The 20,988-nt window shown below is 32.2% G+C and overlaps 1 protein-coding gene across 2 annotated transcripts in view; it reads right to left on the bottom strand.

Annotated features, from left to right (window-relative positions):
* Positions 1–13,130: 13,130 nt before the first annotated feature.
* Positions 13,131–20,988, bottom strand: part of LOC143230517 (uncharacterized) — a 55,187-nt gene continuing 47,329 nt past the window's right edge. The window contains exons 5-6 of one of the 2 annotated variants that reach the window (XM_076464223.1): positions 20,400–20,614; positions 13,131–20,081 (exon numbers count right to left, since the gene is read on the bottom strand). In XM_076464223.1, coding sequence (XP_076320338.1) covers positions 19,818–20,081; positions 20,400–20,614 — 479 coding nt within the window. In that variant the 3' untranslated portion in view covers positions 13,131–19,817. Of the gene's footprint in view, positions 20,082–20,399; positions 20,618–20,988 lie in introns of both variants that reach the window. The other variant, XM_076464222.1, reaches the window with a different exon arrangement.

Below are 20,988 nucleotides of genomic sequence, written 5' to 3'. Positions count from 1 at the left end.
TAGTAATTGTGAATTTTTCTTCACACTAATTTATTGTGAGTGTTATATATATTATAGGGTATTAGTGATTGTGACAGCAAACATCTCAGATTGGCTTCACTACTTGTTTTGGATATTCACTGTCACATGTTTCCCTCATGCTGCATGGTCTAAAACTTGATGATGAAAAACCCACTTGAAGTATAAATGTATCTAAGAACAGCTGGTATGGGTATTAACACTTTTACTAATAAAGCAGAGGATAACATTTCAACCTTCTTAACCTGAAGATAACATTGTTCTCTGCTTTATTAGTAAAAGTGTTAATACCTGTACCAGCCATTCTGAGATACATGGGCTAAAACCTGTGTTTCTAATACAAATGCATCATTGTGGTTAATTTTAGAAAGACTGGATCAAATACCATAATTTTGATAAGTAAATTATACTTGTGAAATGTATGCATTGATCAAATACATAGTATTGGTAAGCTAAATTACTTGGATCTATAACAATTACAATACAGTCCTACAGTATAATAAATGAAAAATAAAACAGACTACATTAATCTTGAATCAATCTGTTAACTGTTTTTTTCCCATAAGAGAGAGAAATTAATCTGTAAATAAAAGTTGCTATTGGTAATGCTGAAATCACCTCAGTGGTTAGAGTGCCTGAACCTCAAATTGAAATCTCATGTTCAGATACAAATACATTAGGTTTTTTTTAATATAAGATTTTTTTTCACTGATAAGTGTTCAAGTTTAGGGCAAACTTTTTCAATATTTGTAAAAACATGAACACCAGCACATTTTAAGTTAATATTTTTGAATGATGGATTTCTGAGACTGGATGTCAAAATGCCTCACTGGTCACAGGGTTTGACATTCATCTAAAAATCTCATATTCAAGTTCCAATCAAGGCAAAATTGTATGTTTATTTTATAAATGATCATATTTATAGCAACTCTTTCAGTATTGTCATACATTAAATCAGGGATGTAAAATATTAGTTAACATCTGAATTAAAGGATGGTATGTTAACAACATCAAACCCCTTAAGTTTTTCATTTCAATATAATGCCGTTAATACCATCTATGAAATAAATTATAAAACAAAATTATGAATAATATTAAGATAGTTCAGAAACAGTACAAGAATGTGTGTATTTTTTTTATAGCAAAGCCACATTGGGCTATCTGTTGTGTCAACAGAGGGGAATCGAACCCCTAATTTTTGTGTTATAAACCCATAGACTTACTGCTGTACTAGCAGGAGACCAGTGCAAGAACGAAAATATCACTTAGCCAAAGAAAGAAAAGTAGGTAGACAGTGTGACAAAATTAAGAAAGCTCACCAAGTATTAGGATATCTGAGGCAGTGTGAAAATAATTGGCAGACAAATGAAGAGAACATATTGATACTGAAAGACATTCAATTAGATTCTGATTCCCTCTATGGCTTCTCTTTGTGTTGAAAAATTCCGTAATTGAGTGAAACATAAACTACACCAGAAAATAATTGTCATTAAGTATTATAATGACCCCAAATATATTAATAGACTTGTATTTAATTCATCTATGATGATGTATCAGCATTCCCATTAGCAGTTCCATGTCTTGGTTGAGTGATTGATTTGATAGGGCTTAACTGCAAGGCTCCATCAAAGAAAACATTGGAGTTTTACTTTGCTTTCTCAATAGCCAGCTAGGAGATTTACTACATGGTTTTACTGTGAATCAGGTGCCATATAGCTAGCAATATAGTTTAGAGCAGCCCAGATAGTGGTGAAGCTTTTTCCTATAACCACATAGTTACAGTAAAGAATATGAAAGTTTTCACTGTGGTTTAAAACAAGATGATTCAACCCATACTGACTTAACATGGCTAATATCCTTCAATCACCAGTCTGAACAGAGAACTTTTGTGAAGTCATGGTTCTAACAATACCTACAACTAGTATTGAGCCAACAATTTCTTCACCAATAACACCTACAACTAATACTGACCCAACAGTTTTTTCACCAGTAACATCTACAAATGGTATTTTCACTAATAACACTTACAACTGGTATTGACCCAACAGTTTTTCACTAGTAACACCTATAACTGGTATTGACCCCTAGAAAAATTTCTTTTCCTAGTTTTGAGTGTTGAAATTTGACACTTGCAGGAGAAATGATATGCTTTTTTTTTTCTACACAGAGACATGAAATAAGCAACAGAAAAAAAAAATAAATATAAGGAAAAAAGAAATGTTCAATTTTAAAATCCACCAATAGAAATAAATTCACAATTGAACTTATACAGGGTGTTCGGAAAGTCACTGTGCAGTTTTGTCTGTTAATAAATATATAAGTGCACAGTGACTTTCCGAACACCCTGTATAAAGTGGTTTTCTCCACATGATGAAAAGTAAAAATTGGAACATTAAAAGCATCTACACAGTGGTATGTACCATTAAAGGAAATTTAAAACATAAGAATATTACAAAACTGTTTCAGCAGTGATATATTTCAGGATGGACTAACACATTCTTATTATCTTGAATTGAAGTTGATATACCTCTATCATTAGCATCAGTATATACAAATAATTCCCTGATGAAGTCAGCATTCTGTAAGACTGGAGGGATTAATAATTGTTTCAACTGTGAAGGCAGTCTTACATGTGTCTCTCTACACCACTTAGGTGGGTTTAAATTTTTAAGTCTGTAGAGAAAGGGGAACAGTAAACTCCTCAAACTTCAGGGTAAATCCCTGGTAATATCTTTGAGAATAGCCTTACATCAGTTTTAATATCAGGTTTGAAACATTTTTGTATTATGTATGATTAGTGTTTTGTGATCTACCTTTTCCACCATTGTAATGCGAAGAATCATTGTTATCTCTGGTTGTGATATCCAGCATATTGATGGTCTCACAGTTAAATGAACACTTGCTATTCCCTGGAAAAATATATTGTAAATGTTAACGATGATCACCAGACTAGACATTTATGTATTCCCAGTTTCTGTTACAATCGTTTCATTAACCTAGTAATACTGTATGGTCCAGATGGTATGAAAACGTGTACAGAAAGGTTAAAAGTGGTCACAGAAGCTTGTTTTTCCTGAATTTCAGATGTTAGAGGGAACTACTAATATGGTACTCAAGATGTTATGCTTGAATGAAACAGGTTTTACACTACACTGTGAGGAAAGTATGTGTTTTTGGCCTCACTAACGTGCATCAACCATGAAGTAATTACAAAGGTTTGGTTTGAATTTTGCGCAAAGCTACACGAGGGCTATCTGCGCTAGCCGTCCCTAATTTTGCAGTATAAGACTAGAGAGAAGACAGCTAGTCATCACCACCCGCTGCCAACTCTTGGGCTACTCTTTTACCAACAAATAGTGGGATTGATGCCACATTATAACGCCCTTACGGCTAAAAATTTATTCTCTTTCTTTGTCTCTAAAGGACATAACTTTGCCATTCACAGAGGAGAACAGACTCCATTATAAATGCAAGGATTTGTCTATTCTTACCCGATTCTTCCATTGAATCATTAACCATATCACATATAGATAACAGATCTGTAAATGTTCATGAGAAATATGCATTCTTCAATGCAATTTGTCATTGATTTAATCCGTGATTTAAAAACAGTTCATCTGATTTTGTACTTCGCAAAGTGTTGTGACAAGTTTTCCATGAAAGGATTTTTGCACTAACGTTAACCACAAAACGCATGAACACGCACAACCGTTGAAATGATTACTTGTGAATTTCGCGCAAAGCTACACGAGGGCTATCTGCGCTAGCCGTTCCTAATTTAGCAGTGTAAGACTAGAGGGAAGGTACCTAGTAATCACCACCCACCGCCAACTCTTGAGCTACTCTCTTACCAATGAGTAGTGGGATTGAACGTCATATTATAACGCCCACACGTCTAAAAGGGCGAGCGTGTTTGGTATGACGGGGATTCAGACCTGCGACCCTCGGATTACGAGTCGAGTGCCTTAACCACCTGGTCATGCCAGGGCAACTACAAAGGATCTAGCAACAAGTGTCCCTGTGATTAAATATACTTATTCTAAAAAAATGTAGGTTACGACAAGATGACACTGTTGAAACCCTGCCACGTAAACGATATGTTTATATACTGTGATACTGCTTAATTTAATGACCTAGACTAATCCAGTTCTCGAATAAAAACGGTTGATTTACACATTTCATAAGTTATATATTTGGTGATTAAATAAATGCATCTGTAGAAGTAGTCAGTATATAATGAGGAATGGACATCACAAACACAAATCCTGATTTGACACTGTACAATGACGGAGAATTCAGTCCAATTATCCTTTTGAATAATGTATTAAATCACTAAGTATGTTGAAAAGTAACTTGAACGACATATATATGTCGTGTAATCTTTAGAGCAGAATCCTTATAGATCCTATATAAAGGGTGAAAATTAACAGCCAGTTATAGTTTAATCTTGTCTCACCTTTTACAGTTCCTTTTAAGAACAAGTATGTCAACCACACTACATGTTTCGTATCCAATGCCAACAAGATATTTCGCCCAATATCAAGGTTCGTTAGGTTGACTAGAACAAAAAAATACGTAATAGTTGAAACTCTATTCATATTATCAAATTACAAGAACTAAAAACTTGTGGAACAAACTATAGTTGATGAAATATAGTATCTATTAATTTTTGTATGGGTCAGTTACAAATCAGAATGTGGGTAAAAAATTAATAACAATGTTATTATCACTTATTTTGACTCTAAACAACTCTTTATCATTCAACAGAACTGGCAAACCTGCAAACTGATTTTATTATTCCACGAGTTGGTAAAACGACCACAGTGTCGATGGAAGAATGCTACATTAGTAATTCTAAAAGGGAAATAAAATTTTATAACAGAGTATTAAGAACACTATATACGATATATGGAACACTACAGAATATCATCGACTAATGGTGATTCACATGGTAAACCTAATCCCATATTTTGCCGTGGCTAATCAACCGTTTTTACATATATATTTTTCTCTACAAGTTTGTTTTCTCGTCAGACAATGGAAAGTGGTTACTAATGTATGTTAAAGTGGTAAGAGTGAGATTATAATGTTTTAATCAGGTCGTTTGCCTCTCACTACTGTAAGTTAAACCTAAATAAAACCAAAAAATAATTAACTAGAACTGAATTTACAATTCAATGTTACTTTAACACAAAACTAGTTCATTTCGCAACTCAAATGAAAGAACTTCTAAAGTTTAACTTAATTAGAAATAGTGTAAACCAAAAACTCAACTGAAAAAAAGTTAACTCACATTTTAAATGCTACCCATATTGATCAAACTCCAAATAAAATTATTTTTAAAGGCCACAACAGTTCAAAACAAAAGGCAAGTGAAAAGCCACAAAAGTTACTAACGCTACTGGAAGTTAAAGCTAAAGGTTTGTGTTATAATTGCAAAGTAGAATACTTGGAAAAACTCTAACTTTCAGTCTTACCTGGCCTTAAATACCAAAACAAAATACAAAACTAAAGCAAAGTTATCACATAACTCGCATCTCGTGTTCAAGAACTATGTCTACAGAAAGTTAAGTTACTGGTCATGGCTGACTGGTATCTATTTCGTTGACAAGGGAAATAAATTTCTCTTTCTAGGTGTAATATGTTATCTTTCATGCAAGAAAGGTAGCTACTTGCTAATTAGTTAGTATCCTGGTATCTTCTCTGATCAGGAAAACTTAACGAGTTATTTGAGCAAATATCGATGCTCAAAATGAAAACTCCCAAAAATATAATTTGAAAAACTTACAGCTTGGTAACACGCACATAGTAATTTCCTGTACTAGATGGATAGTAGAGCCATCGTATACCTTCACATAAAATTTAACAGTAACAACAAAACAAAATATTATATTGTAACAATGTAAACAATAATAGCATTTTATATCTTTTATGTGAATATCCATGTAAATTACTTGTAACTTTACCCATTTATACTTGAATGATGTTGTAGTTAAGAATTTTATATTAGTATTTTCAAGGTCACAAATATTGTTCATCTATATCACTGATCATAGATCATTTGAATTTGTTTATCAAAACATTTTTTAAATTAATATTGCCCCAAAGTTATTCAGGTTGGTTCGGCGAGATATTTCTATAGTCATTTAAATAAAAACATATTTAATGCTCTCTCAGATTTCTTCTCCCAACTAACTATTTTTATTTTTAGAGCAAGCATTTTATAATAATATTATAATAGAATTTCACGTTTGATAATAACTTTTTTTTTTGTGCTGGAGAAGAACTGTACAGTAATTTTGAATAATACTGTCTTAAGCTGCGTTTGTAATATATTAATTCAGACGTTTTGTATTGTTTGATGGATGGAAATGTTGCAAGACGTAAGGATGTTATGTGACGCCTCGAAATTTCTTGAATATCTAAATTTGATTTGATGTGTCAACTTTTTGACAGAATTGAAAAGTAATATGAAAACATGAGTGTGTTGGTTAGTTAATCAGCAAGTATCCAAACACTCAATTCGTCAGTTTAGGGCTGTATTGTTTTTTGTTGTTGTCGTTTAGTTTTCTTAGTTTGTGCCATAGACACGATAAGAAATTTAACAAACTGTTAACTTTCATTTGTGAATTAAGCCTACCAATAATTGTAGCTTGTAGAACTTTGTAGAAGATATAAAGAACAAACTACAAATAAGTGGACTGGACTTTGCATTATTTGTCCCACATAATTAGAAACTTACCGATGGCAGAAAATGTTGCGACATTTGTTTTACGACTGGGATTATTTTCGTGAAATAAAGTGGAATCTGGAATAAACTCGAAGGTAAGATGATGACGCATATTGAAATGAGATCAAAATTTCACTGGAGATAATGAAACAGAGGAAAGAAAAATAAGCAGAAAGAGGGACCTGTTGTGTAATCCCTGACTATAGAAGCTTCCTGGAATACTCCAGCTACATATAATTAACCTCATTAAGTTACTGGAGTAATTAAATAACTGGATAAAAGGTGCTTCAACTGTAACTTGAAAGCACATAGATAGTAATTAGTCTCAAAGGATAAATGGAGAAGGAATCTGCTGTAAATGGGGAAAACATAGATATTACATCATTGATAATGAACCAAGGAGATGAGAATATTTCATCTGTCCAGTAGATATTATAAAGTGTTTTATTAAAAATCAGTTCACAAGTCAAGAGGTCTGTTGGTGGTAAAACATTGCACTATGTTGATTGACACTAGTTTTATAGATGCAATTCTTCAGTCCTACCTGATAAAGAAAAATGGATAATTTTTTTAAAGATGATGGACTAATGTGAACAGCAAGAATACACAAACAAGTGAAAATTTGGAAGTTGTCCTCACTATTGGGTGTTTCACAACATAACATGACGTGTGGATAATTGGAATTTAGAAAGCGTACAGATTGGTAAATGAAAACACGATAGAATTTACTGCATATCTGAATCTTGCAAACTATGCCATGAATAATGCAACTTTCGTGTGAAACTTGCGAACAAACGGGTATTTTTATTGTTCGTTTGTGTCGAAATTAAACACAAAGCTACACAATGGGCTACCTATACTCTGCTCACCACGGGTATTGAAATACGGTTTGTAGCAGTGTAAGTCCACAGGCATAACGCTGTATTTTTTATACAACATTATCCTTCTGTTAACAAACTAATTGCTGTTGTCATGAGTCTCTTGAAAGTAAAAATACTAGGTATTCAAGTATTGCCTTTAGTTCGCTTCGCTTCTTCTTTATGGATATTAGTGTATGTTGACCAGGAAGGTCAGGTGAAACAAGACCTCTTCCTCCATCTCTAAGTTCAATTCACAGTTACTACTATGATGAAGTTGTAGTGCTTGAGGGCCAGAGTAACCCACACTTAATCCGGTCCCTTTCAGGGCAATATCCATATATTGTCTACAATCCTTTTGTTTTTTTAAATGTAATTATATAAAAATATTTATAAAATATGTATATAAAAGTAAGTATAAAGGTCTAGTGTTTGGTGGCCTGCTTAATTTCTATTTCTTAAATATATATTCATAGGAGAGAGGTACTGATAACTATCTTCATCATGTACGTGGTGTCTATCGAGCTCACACAATAAATCATTTTTATGCCAATTTCTAGTAAAATAATTTAGTGTATTATGCAAGAGTCTATCGGATAATGTTTCGAAGTTTGCGTACATGTGTATGAATGTTGATAAAGTACTACGCGGTACTTGTATATGTTGGGGCGATGAATTAATTTTGTATTATCAGTTGTTTGTGTAATTTTTTTGTGATACGCTTAACCAGGCTGGACAAGTGTATTCTCTAATGGGTCTAAAGTGTGTTTTGTAGATGTTTATTATATTATCTGGAGAAGTGGCTTGATTTTTACCCGATAGGCTTCTTGCATAATTTGCTCTTTTTCCTAATCTAGTCAATATATTGTTAATACGCTCTATTCACGTTAATTTAGTATCGTAGGTTAAACCTAAAAATTTTGCGGAGGTAGCAGTCTATAAAAATGATCCGTTCATGTATAACTTTAGTTGATGTTTTTTTTTAGTTTATTTAATCTGGTGAATAGTATTACTTAGTTTTTTTGGTATGATTATTTTTATTTCACATTTCTGACAGTATTCTTCTTCGTTCTGCAGCACTAGTTGGAGGTTTGTTGCTGCTGTTGAAGGAGTGGGAACACTTTTCCAGACCGTTACATCTTCAGCAAATGGTGACGCAAAACCAAGTTTATGAGATAAATAAGATAGAGCTAACTACTACTCATTGTGGGACACCTGTCTCAGGTAAAAAAGACTCAAGCAGGCCCCATTAACATCAACTTTATATGTTCTATTGTCTAGAAAGTTAGATAGCCAACGAATAATTCCAGGAGTATATCCATTTCCGTTAAGCGGTATCGTAATTCGTGATGCCAGACAGTGTCGAATGCTTTCTCAATGTCGAGAAAGCAAGCGACATTGCATTCGTTCTTGTTAAAACTATCGGTAATTGTTTCCGTTAATCTGATTAGGTGGTCTGTAGTTTGTTTAAATTTCTTAAAGTCATTAAGAATTTCAGTTAATTTTGTGTTTGCTTCTAAATAATTTGAGAGTTGGTTACTAATTATTCTTTCTAATATTTTTCCTATGCAGCTGGTTAGACGAATCGGGCGGTAGATGTGTGATTTATTTGCTGGCTTTCCTTCTTTCTGGAACATAATAATTACAACTTGCTTCCAAGAAACAGGAATATATCCAGCTGTTAGGTGTTCATACAATTTCTTAGTACCGTATTTTAGGAGGATGACTTGTATTCCATCTTTGCTTTGTTTTTTTTTTTGTGTGTTTTTGATGGCTATTGATACTTTCGTCACTGTTATTTCTGTTATCGGTTCATAAGTGCTCCAGTCTATTGTTTTATCTGGTTTTGTTGATGTGTTTATTGTGTTTGCTGGGAATTTTGGTATGTACATGATTTTATTGTGTTCTATGACGTTTTTGACTTTATTATAGTAATATCTGTTCATGTTTGGAACGTGTTTTTCAGGTGCTCTTTAAATATATCTGCTTTTCCTAGGTTAGTGTAAGCTGTTTTGCCATGTAATTCTAGAGGTTTTTCCTGTGTTGGTGTATCTTTTTAAGTGTGTCTAGAATTTATTTGGATCGTTTTTATGATTTAATTGTGAGCAGAAGGTGTCCCAACTATCTTGTTTTTGTTGTCGGATTTTATTTCTTATTGTATTAATTTGTGTTTTTAGTGTCGGATTTCAATTTAGTAAGTACTGTCTGCGTATTTTTCTTCTTTTCTTTTATTAGGTGTATTAATATTGATGTAGTTGCCATGTGTGTGTTGATGTGGAGTATGTTTGTTTTGGTATTGTACTGTCAGCTGCGTGTTAGCATGTTAGCTGCACTCGGAGATCATATAACCACATGCATTTAAATCTGATGCCTCTGCTGCATATTAAGTTTGTTTAAGTGGGGGGTGAGATTAAAGATACACCAGATTGGAAGGTGGTCGTTATCCATTTTGTGACCAACTGAGAAGTTTAGAAATTTGTGACAAATACGAGCACAGAAATAAGTCCAGGGTGTCGTGTGCGTAAGTGATGTGTCACGTGGGTGTTGCATCATTTAACAGAATCATATTGGTTTTGGTTAGAAATATATACAGTATTTTACCATTAGAGTTTGTATATATACAGTTGAAGGTGATATGTTTAATATTTAGATCTCCTGTAATTACGATATTGGGGTTGTGATTATATATCCTGTTTAATTGATTGACATCTAATACTTTGCTAGGCGAGCAGTAAATGCCAGTCATTGTAACTTCGGTGTTGTTTTGGCTTCTTACATGTTTTGCTACCGATTCATTTGAGGAAGGTATTCTTACTTACTGAACTCTAAGTTCAGTTTTATATAATAATAAAATACCTCTATTAAAACCTGACTTACCCTTTCTATCTTGTCTGATAATAGAATATCATTTTATTTTAAATCTATGGTAATTATAGAGGCCTGTTTCACTAATCACAAAGGCATCTGGTTTTATGGTGTTGGTTATATCTTCAATCTCATGTTTTTTATATATTGTAAATTTAGCAATATGGATTGTGTTCATGATGTGTGTTACGAACTGTGTTAGGTATTTTTCGATGTTTTTCATGAATACTTTAATGACTATTTCTATTAGATTGTTTACATTATTAGGTTTTGTTTATTCGGCCATTATTTCAGGAAAAGTATATGTAATGGTATCAATCAGTGTATTTTCAATGTTCGCTGGTGTAGTCTTGTGTGCGTTTTCAGTTGTTTGGGGTAAATCTTCACTTGTTATTGGTGGCTTTTCCTGACTGCATAATGTTTTTTTGACTGATGCAGTATACGAGTTCACTTGTGTTATTTATGGTTGTGGTGCATGTGATATTTTCAGGTTTCTGAGTAGTAAGTGGTTTTAGTTGTTCTTTGTTAGCACTAATGACCTAAAGCAATCTGATGAAACCCCTGAAAACTGTTTCTCAGAACTCGAAACAAAAGAATATAACCTCAATTTCATACCACACACACTCATTAAGCTGCCTATCTTTAGCATAATTCATGCATAGATGTGTGAACAGACATGTTCCCTCTAATTACAACACACAGAATAGCACTATAATTAAACATCTAGAAAATAAAATTCAGCATTTTAACGAATTAATCACACGTCTTTGCAAATTCAGCCATAACATGCTTTGATTTACAACACAAACTGAATGCCACTCGCTAATTTTCTCGCACGAAATGAACTTCTCTTGTATTCATGTTTCTATGTATTCCTTGTTAGCTAAAATTATCTTAGGCTTCTATGTGAACACGTAAACATAGTTTACCGACAGCACAGGCAAACTTTGCGAAATTTTGAGCAAAATTCCAAGAATAGTAACGTATTAACATCATTATATGTTCACATTAGTGTTAGCTACTTACTTACTGTTCTATTTTTATTCCTTATCTGTTAGACGGCTGAATTACTAAAATTATTTGTAATAACTAACTGGCTTCTTAAAAATAAAAGCCAAACATGAGAAATATACATTTTGTGTACATATTGTATTTCAACAATTTTCGTTCACCACACCAAATTGTTACGTTCGGTTACGCTCTCCCTGACAAAGGATATTCGTCATACTTCCCATTACAAAAGGTTACGTCACAGTTATTAAACTGTCACGTCCAAAGTACACCTTTCCATCAACCATCTTGCACACAAGGACGAAAACTTCTAAAAGCGAGTTTCAACAACCTCGTTGCAAAGAAATCTATAGGCGATACGATTAGAATGCCTTTTTATGATGGAGTACACACTCCATCACACACGTTTAATTTTCCAGTTGCTTGATAAATGACATGGTTGAACACATATGTCGGCGATGCAGCTTGTGTATAACTCGTTTTGCTTTCCAGACGGCGATCTTTCTATATTATGTTGCTTCCTTTCGCCTTAAGCCATTGACCTTTGTATTTATGAATTCTCATTTGTCACATACCACGGTTTGGGTACAATTGTAGCCCCTTTTTTTAAATAGTCATGAAGCCCTAAGTTGATCCATATTCTATTGTTTTCAAATGCTATTAAGATCAATGAATATCCTCGACTTAGAAATTCAAAATCCCCGATCAAAACACATCTTTATGATCAGAGTGTATATTAATATTTTGTGGAGGGAAAGGCTGTTACATAGTTTTTCTAAAAGCCATCAATATTCAGTGAGTGGGTGTTTTCTTACAGCAAAGTCACATCGGGCTATCTGCTGAGCCCACCGATGGGAATATTCAGTGACATCACACTATCTTTAAATAACGACAAAATGCAGTTGTGATACATGTTTACCCACCGCAATTTTATACGTGTGTGTATTATTATCAGCTGTGATTTTGACGACTTGCTGATTTACATATTCAAAATCGTTTTAATACAACGTACTCATATCCTATATATATATATATATATTTATTGTACGACCCCCAGTGCCCCAGCGGGATGTCTGGGGACTTATATTGTTAAAAATCGGGTTTCGATACCAGTGATGGGTAGAGCACAGAGAGTTCTTTCTATGGCTTTAGGCTTAAATACAAAACAAATATATTGTACGCACTGTACACGTCAAGAATTGAATTTTAACCTCCTGACGGAAGAGGGCAGCAGGTGGCATTCGCCACGTTTTTGAAAGTTTTGTTCTCATGTGGGTCGTCGAAAATCAATCGAGTTGGGTATCATTTAACAAAATTAAAGACGCTGTTTATGAACAAATTATTGCTTAATCGATCAATTCTGAATTAGTACCATGCGAGTTTTACAAACTGCCTTACAAGCTTGATTTACCTACTATACAATATTTAGTAACTGCTGATAAACTTCCCCAAATTTAATAAATATCTCTTTACCCTAACATTCCTCAATAAGACCTTTCAGAAACGTGATTCATGTCTCCTTATTTCTGCATGTTCAGAACAGGTGACGAAAATTTGTGGATATCCATGGGTGAATTAAGGGACAACACGTGTTGCATTCTAGGTCATGTTCGTTAAAATGAACTTTAACCAGTCTATAACAACCCATGAAACACTGAAGCCAAAAAGGGTTTTTATTTGTACTTTAGATAGCGAAACAGTTATTACATTAATGTGAAGATGTTACATCAGATCAGAAAACAAACAAGTATACATTCAAATGAGCTTACCACTTTCTGAACTCAGCTTAATCATTGACAACTTTTACAAAATATTTTTTGTCTAAATGAGGGCAATTATAGCTGTACAAATATGTAATATATATATGTCGTCACCTTTATTTGGCTTATATACACATGACACTACACCGACACTTGTAATTGAGATTGAAAAACATTGTTATAAGAACTGTTAGTTCAACAATGTTCTTTGTAAAAGTCAACAGACTTCTTAACTAGAAGCTGGTCAAGGTGGGATACAATAATTACATGTCTAAAACTACATAGTGACGGATGAAATTCAAAACTTTTACACTTTTTTTCACGTCTTCAAGCGAATGTACCTTTATCTCTTCATCTAGAATTTACACATAAATGTTACATTCAATTTCTCTATCATTATTAAAACAGCTCCAAACAAGATTTTAACATACAATCACAAAGCTCAAAATAGGTATATTCAAAACACATAAGATAAACGTTAGAAAGTTAAGCTGAGACACTTCAAGTTAAAAGTGGATGGTACTTCAATTTTAAATTCTAAGTTATTCAAAATACAGAAGTTTCACAACATTCAAATAAGAAATCACTTTTAACTTTAAAGTTCATGCAAGTTTAAATGTTGCTTAACTGAAGAGAAATTCAAATTTTCATGAAAAAATTATCTCAAAAACAAGCAATAAATTATTGTACACAGTGTTAAGGCAATATCAGCACCAGTCTCAGGCATATGCTGAAAAGAAGGTGGCCCCAAAAATTCCACAATGGAATACAAAGACGCCATTTAAAGAAAGAACACCAAAGCTAAAAAAAATATTATACATATATAAAGCTTCTTTTAAAAGTCACCGGTTTGTAAGTAAAAAAGTCCATCACACATACAGTGATCCAACTTTCCAGATCAATTTCAACCAAAAGTTCAGGACTATTTTGTTGCAAAAAAAAAAGGGGGGGATTTTCTAGTCTTACTGTACAGAATATCATGAAGTTAAATAGAACAAGGTTAAAAACAAAACCTAACAATATACAAGTTCACACAGATTTCAAGACAGCAGTCGCTACTTTCTGTATCGGCTATTTACAGTCAGACAGTGACACAACATAATTTTAACGTTTATAAGTGATGTTGTCATTCCGTAAGTGGAGACTTCAATACAATGAGTACAACTGTAACCTATTTAATCTGAGTTTGTATCAACTTAAATAATATTTAGATTAATGGCAGCTAATAATACTTTATATTTAAGCCTGAACACACAATCCAGTGAAAGAAACAGTTTCCTAACACTAGAAGATGAGCTTGGATTTCCTCACACATACTTATAGTAAGTAAAAATGGCAGTGGACTGATATCAAAAGCAGGTAAAACAAAACAAGAATTAAAGGATTCTAAACCTTTTAAGTAGTAAAAATGATTGAAGTCTATAAAAAAAAACAGAGCAAGACCCCCCCCAGAAAAGGATATTATGATCCTTTGAAATCAGATTAAACATTTGGGGGAGAAGAAAAATATGTTTGATCATATATACGATATATTACTTAAAAATAAAAAAACTATTTGTATCAATATTCTTAAAGATCCAGTTATATAAAATGTTTAATAAGTGCTGTTTCTTTCTTAGAGTTACCATTTCTAACAACTTGTGTATAGTGTGTGACAAAATATATATTTATTGAGGGTTTTGTTTTCTCTCTAACTTACAAAAGTCATCTGTAATAGAAAAAGCTTTCATGGAGGTCCCCTAACATAGACAACAACACCCCAAAGTATTAAAAGTGGCAAAAAACAGTTTGGAAACTTAACCTGAATAATATCAGTCAATGCTATTATTTTTTCTTAGAGCTAAGGTTTGCATCAATTAGATACAAATCTCTCTCTTGGTTAGTATAAAAATGGCAGTTTTTATTTCACTCTTTAACACGACTTACACACGTTTTTGCACTTGTAGTATGAGAGCCATTTGAAAACAACAGTTAAGTAACCCTAACAAGAGAAAAACACACAGTTAAGTCACTTAACAATGGCTAAAGTAGATGCTACACTTTCCTAGATATTCCTAAAATGTAAAACATATGGAAGAGAAAATATTTAGAAGCTTAGGTGAACTTTGAAATGACAGTGAGGAAAGTCATAATACACAATAAATAGGTAAGAAATTATTTTTAAATACAATATAAAGAGGCACTGATAATCTGGAAATGGAAGAGTGAAGTGGGTATTGACAGGGACTAGGGACGTTAGTTTAATGTGGATTGACATCACATGCTATCCACTGTAAACTTATGTTCTCAACAATTCAATCCAGAGAGATTATACATATGTTAGTTTGTTATATTTTAATGTATAATTATAGAGGTGTATACAAAGATTTACAAATGATTCATTTGGAATACTTGTATATTTTCATTGTTACATATCCACTCATAATAGTAAAGAATGTTAAAAGTTTTAACATGACACACATTTGTTGTTTATAGCCAGTTTAACCTTATTCTGGCTACAGCAAAGTGGCAAAAAAATTACATACAACATATGTAGTTTACTTATTATTGTGTATCAACTGAAGAAAGCCACTTTTAGAATTACATAAAAGCAGTAATCATTCAACTAGTGGCTTCCTAATAAAAGCAATTATAAATGATAATGCCATATTTTAATATATTTAAAGGATTATTGAACTTTAAAAGTTGATTTGGAATCTACATCTTAGTACAATTTTTATTTAATTTTTTTTTTAAAAAAAAAAAAGAAGGTAACAGATGCTGATACAGTCCTTGTGGTCTATTTACAAGACCTTGTAAAGGTACCTTTCTTCAATACCTAAAAATGACACTCTACTTAATGAAAAGTTAGGCTTTTATGTCTTGCATGCAGTAACCAACTTTAAAATTGCCACCATCATTCTTGTTTATATGCAGCTAATACACAACTGATATCCATAAAAAGAAAGAAAAATTTTCAATTCTCACTTGATACCTTCAGTTCATGTAATATGTAAATGTTTTATGTTACTTTAAATAAGTAAATGAAATGTTAAATAAGGAAACTAAATTTCACAACTGCCCAAGGCCCAAGAAGCAAAAAGTTTTATCTATTTTATGAGTAAATTGGGTTAAAGTTATAAATGTTCAATTGAAATATAATTTATTCATACTGATTGTGCAAATTTACAAACACAATCTACAAAATCTGCATACATACAGTAGAAATCAGTGGAATGTACAAACAGTCAATGTGTGTATTCTTTTGAATATTCGAAAAAATACTTGAGCAACTATTAAACTTATTCTGAATATTACAGTATAGTAGAAATGCCACAAGGTTACTTAACAACATTCACAATATCAGAGGGACAGCTATAAATAAATAAACCAGCAATAAGTAGATAAAGTTATTTGTTTTACAGTAAAGCCACACATTAGGCTATCTGCATCCTATCTACTGTGAGGAATTGAACACCAGCTGATCCACTAGATAGGAAGCAGACCATATATAGAAATACGTGTACTTTATTTCTCCAACTCTCAACCCCCTCCCCATTTCTCTCGAATTCAAGTTTTAAGCATAAGGAATCGTGCTAAAATAGTTTAAAACTAACCTAACATGGTGTTGTACGTGCTGACATAAAATGTTTACTTTTGAGCAGTCTCTGATACTATAAAAACAAAAAAAACTCTTGTTTTATCATTTAGATATACAATCAACTTATGATGATAACTAGTTTATTTTTGTTTCAAATTTTTGTTAGAAATGATGCTATTTTGTCAAATAAACATTACAACCATCATCAAACATTGATAGAACAATATACAAAGCATCAGTAATTTTTTGTTTAAGGAATTATTATAGTTATAGATTTCAACTGGACAAGCAATAGTAAAGTGGGTGAAATATTCAGTAAATTAATGGATTTCAAACTAGAAACTGTAATGACAAAATAGCATGGTACAACATTTGAAAACCTTGACACTATCATAATGTTAGTTGAAATACTATTACAGTGTGTTTTTGTTCAGCACACTATATTAAGATGTAGAGGCTCCTATAAGTAAAGTATTTCTCTCAGTAGCAGAGATTATCACCTGCAACTATGACATTAGCACTGTCTACCTTCAAATTAGAAAAAATAACAATTACTTCAAACTAATTTCAAGCTTCCTATTCCTGGATAAGAATTAAAACCAATCAAGTATTTGTATAAAGTCATTCAGGCAACATTGTTATTACTTCAGCTTTCAAAATCAAACATAACTTCTCCAACAAAATACCTTACATTTTAAAATTGATACAATAGTACAAAGCAATATATATATTTATGGCACTAGCTAAAAAAGTACCTGATGCTCTGAGAAAACCAGAGACAAAAATATATTTTTAAAAATATAATAACCCTATTTAAACAAAACATCTATTACTATGCTTGAATAATATGTCTGTGCGTTTAATCCTTTAATTCGGCTTACAATTTGTACAATGAAAACACAACAGAAAGCAAAACTAACTTAAGTATCCATCTTGGATTAGAAGAAAGTTAACCTGACATGAATAAACTCCATATTTCACCAATAAATATTTAGAAATAAGCAAAATGTATAACTTGCACCAAACGTTCATACATTATAATGCATTTTTGTTAATACATAACATAACCAACCATTTGCAGAGAAAATGCAATTGCACTATTATTATAATAACATAGCTTTCACAGCATACAAACAATATATGGGTGCTTATTTGTAGTTTTTAGACAATCAGATTTTATCTGATTAATAATACCATCTTATAAAATAATTTGGACTGAGTACTTTGAAAAATTATTCTAAACTCAAGACTATAATAAAACAATGAAATTAAATACATAAACCATAAGCTCACACAAAATAAAGGAAGGGAAAAAAAACACAGGTAACCGAGATGAGGTTTTAGTAAACAGAAAGTGAAATATTAATTTAAAAAAAAAAAAAGTTTCACTTAGAATTGTTTCTCTAACGAGTACAAAGAAATTGCAGTTCAACTGAAGGTACTCCCCTTTATATACTTTCAGAAATGGTAGTCCAGCCAAAGGTCTTCCTTTTGATATACTTTATAAAGTATATAAAGATGAGGACCTTCAGTTGAGCTGCCATTTCTTTCTGTTTATTAATAAACAGAAAGGGCAACTCAATTGAGGGTTCTCATCTTTAAGTACTTTATTAAAAAAACAAGAAATGGCAACCCAAAAGAAGCTTCTCTCCTACATATACTATTAATATTCATAAAGAATTGGCAGTCTCAGTAAAGCCTTACTTCTATATGTTTATTAACAAATACAAAGAAAAAAAAATTCTAAGTATGTTTATTATTGTAATGGATGATAAATGAATAATTATAAACTAATCTGCTGTAATCAAGTGTTATTGGTTAACATAAAGTATCTCTTAGGACCTGTCTTTATGAACAGTTTCTTCTAGAATCTCTCTTAATTAACACAGAGAAAATGAGCAACAACAATTTTTTCTAAAGCTTATTTTAAGTAAGTGTTTTACTTAAATTAATGTTTTTCTAAAATAATTTCATATGTACACAACTATTGCAATTAAATCTGTAAACATTTAGTAATTCACAACTATTAAGCCTGATTACTCAATAATAAATAACGCATTAGAGAATAAAACATATATGCTAATAGTTTCGGTTTCTCACTCTAGCACAGACATTTTAAAAGCCACAACGAGTTATTCACATCACAAGTTCCATGAATCAAAAGAACAAAAGTATGAAAACTTGGTGGCTTATACAGATGAATTAAATGATACACATCATCAACAGGGTTATAAGAAAAATGTCTGCTATTATACAAAACAAACATGTCTAATACAGTGTGAAGAAACATCACACAGTTTGTTGATGTTTCACTAAACAACTAATAACAGGTCCAATGTAGGCCTTGTCAGCAATGTTTTGCAGCATACAAAAGACCTAGTAATAGTAATTGTACAATTTTGTAGTTACCCATAACAGGTCTCTCAAGAATAAAGTGCCATCAAATACACAATGTGATGTTTTCATCACACACCCTATAACTTTAAAATCTTTAAGTTTTACTATCCTTAGTTTTTACACCATCTTGTTTAACATAACTTCAGCTGCCAACAAAAAATTCAATTTTTTACAAAAGCCCTCATCAAAACAACTATTATATTATACAAAATATGTTTAGATAATAGTACTGAAAAAATGTTATTATATAACAAATTGAATAAAGTTAATAAAAATTTGAACTTAGGACCACTTACTGTGAGGCAGGAAGAAATTACCTCATACATTTTACCCTGTACAGATATTTTCAGTTCAGCTAGCTTGTTCAAATCGTGCTAAATTTTATTTCAATGAAAACTTCAATACAAGAATTTAAACCAAGAACTACAACATGTGCATCTGTTCACTGACACCCAATCTAGGTGAAAAGAAAGAGGGGTGGTGGTGAAATTCCAAACAATTGCACTTTCTTATTTTCCATAATTGGTGTTCTTTCCCTGCTGCATTCTCAGACAGGAAATCAAATTTCAAAGATATCAAATCTTTCTCTAAAGTTTTCTTCAAATGTGGGGCTGTTTTGGCACAGAACTATCTTTTAACTGTGCAATTTCCTCTTGCAACAAATAAATCTGCTGCTTTAATGCTCTGTTTTCAGTGAGAAGTGCTAAGTAAGTTCCATCCTTATTTTTAGTCACTTCAAAGGTTGACATCTTACATCCATTTTGATGAAGTTTCAACTCTTTCAGCTCTCTTTCGAGAGCTTTATTGTCATTGTAAACTTGACATAGTTTCTGCCTCTTGCTTGTGAATGTATGGTCTAGTTCCTGTAAAATTAAAAACAATTTACAAATGTAAACTGCAATTTCAAAAAAGAATAATAAGAAATAAAAAAATCAGCTTTTAAAAAGCCATGTAGTCACTTTTAATTTACCTTCCTAAAAATTACTCAAAATTTCCCTTCTAGATTGCTGTAAATGGAAAAATTGCTTAAACAAAAACTCATTTACAGTGACACAACTTCTGTACTCACACTACCAAACTTTGCACACAACAGCATAGAATTGTCATTAAATGTTTTCCAGTAACTATATCAGAAACCAACTGTTGATTAGTAGTGGATCTCTAGCTTGGATTAGCCATACCTTCTGCAGAGCCTTGCACTGATTGGCAGACTCCACCAGTTGCCTCCAGTATGAAGAAAGCATGGCTTCTACTTCTTCCATGATTTTTGATGACACACTTTCTGTAATTCTGTGACTTTGCAACAGGGCAGAAAGTTTCTCCAAGTCTTTCAAAACTTCAGTACACTCTTTAGCCTCATGTTCAACCCCTGGTGATGTTCCCGTTATATCAGTGTCTGCTAAAAAACAAAACATACCCTATCACTAAAGGATATAAAAATTATTCCATCCTCTACTGTATACCTAAACATACCATAAGCATTCAAATACCTAATTTAGTTCCTCAAGTGACAAGTTTATTCGTAGTTTCCATCATATTCAATTTGTACACTTTCTATCTTAATTTGTAATTAGTCAACAAATAACACTGGACTAATACAATCATCACAAAATGTTCAACTCATCAGAAAAAAAAAAAAATTCTTCAAATTCACTTATAACATCAGTAATGTTATATTTTAAGCTGAATGGCACCTGAAGTGACACAAACTAAATATTCTGGTCAGATATCCCTAGAGTTCAGATATAGCTATTCTTAATTTAGAACTGC

Source organism: Tachypleus tridentatus, chromosome 10 (assembly GCF_004210375.1).
Source record: "Tachypleus tridentatus isolate NWPU-2018 chromosome 10, ASM421037v1, whole genome shotgun sequence".
Taxonomy (NCBI): Eukaryota; Metazoa; Arthropoda; class Merostomata; order Xiphosura; family Limulidae; genus Tachypleus; species Tachypleus tridentatus.
Note: the sequence above shows the minus strand (reverse complement) of the source record. Positions and strands in the feature narration are given on the sequence as shown.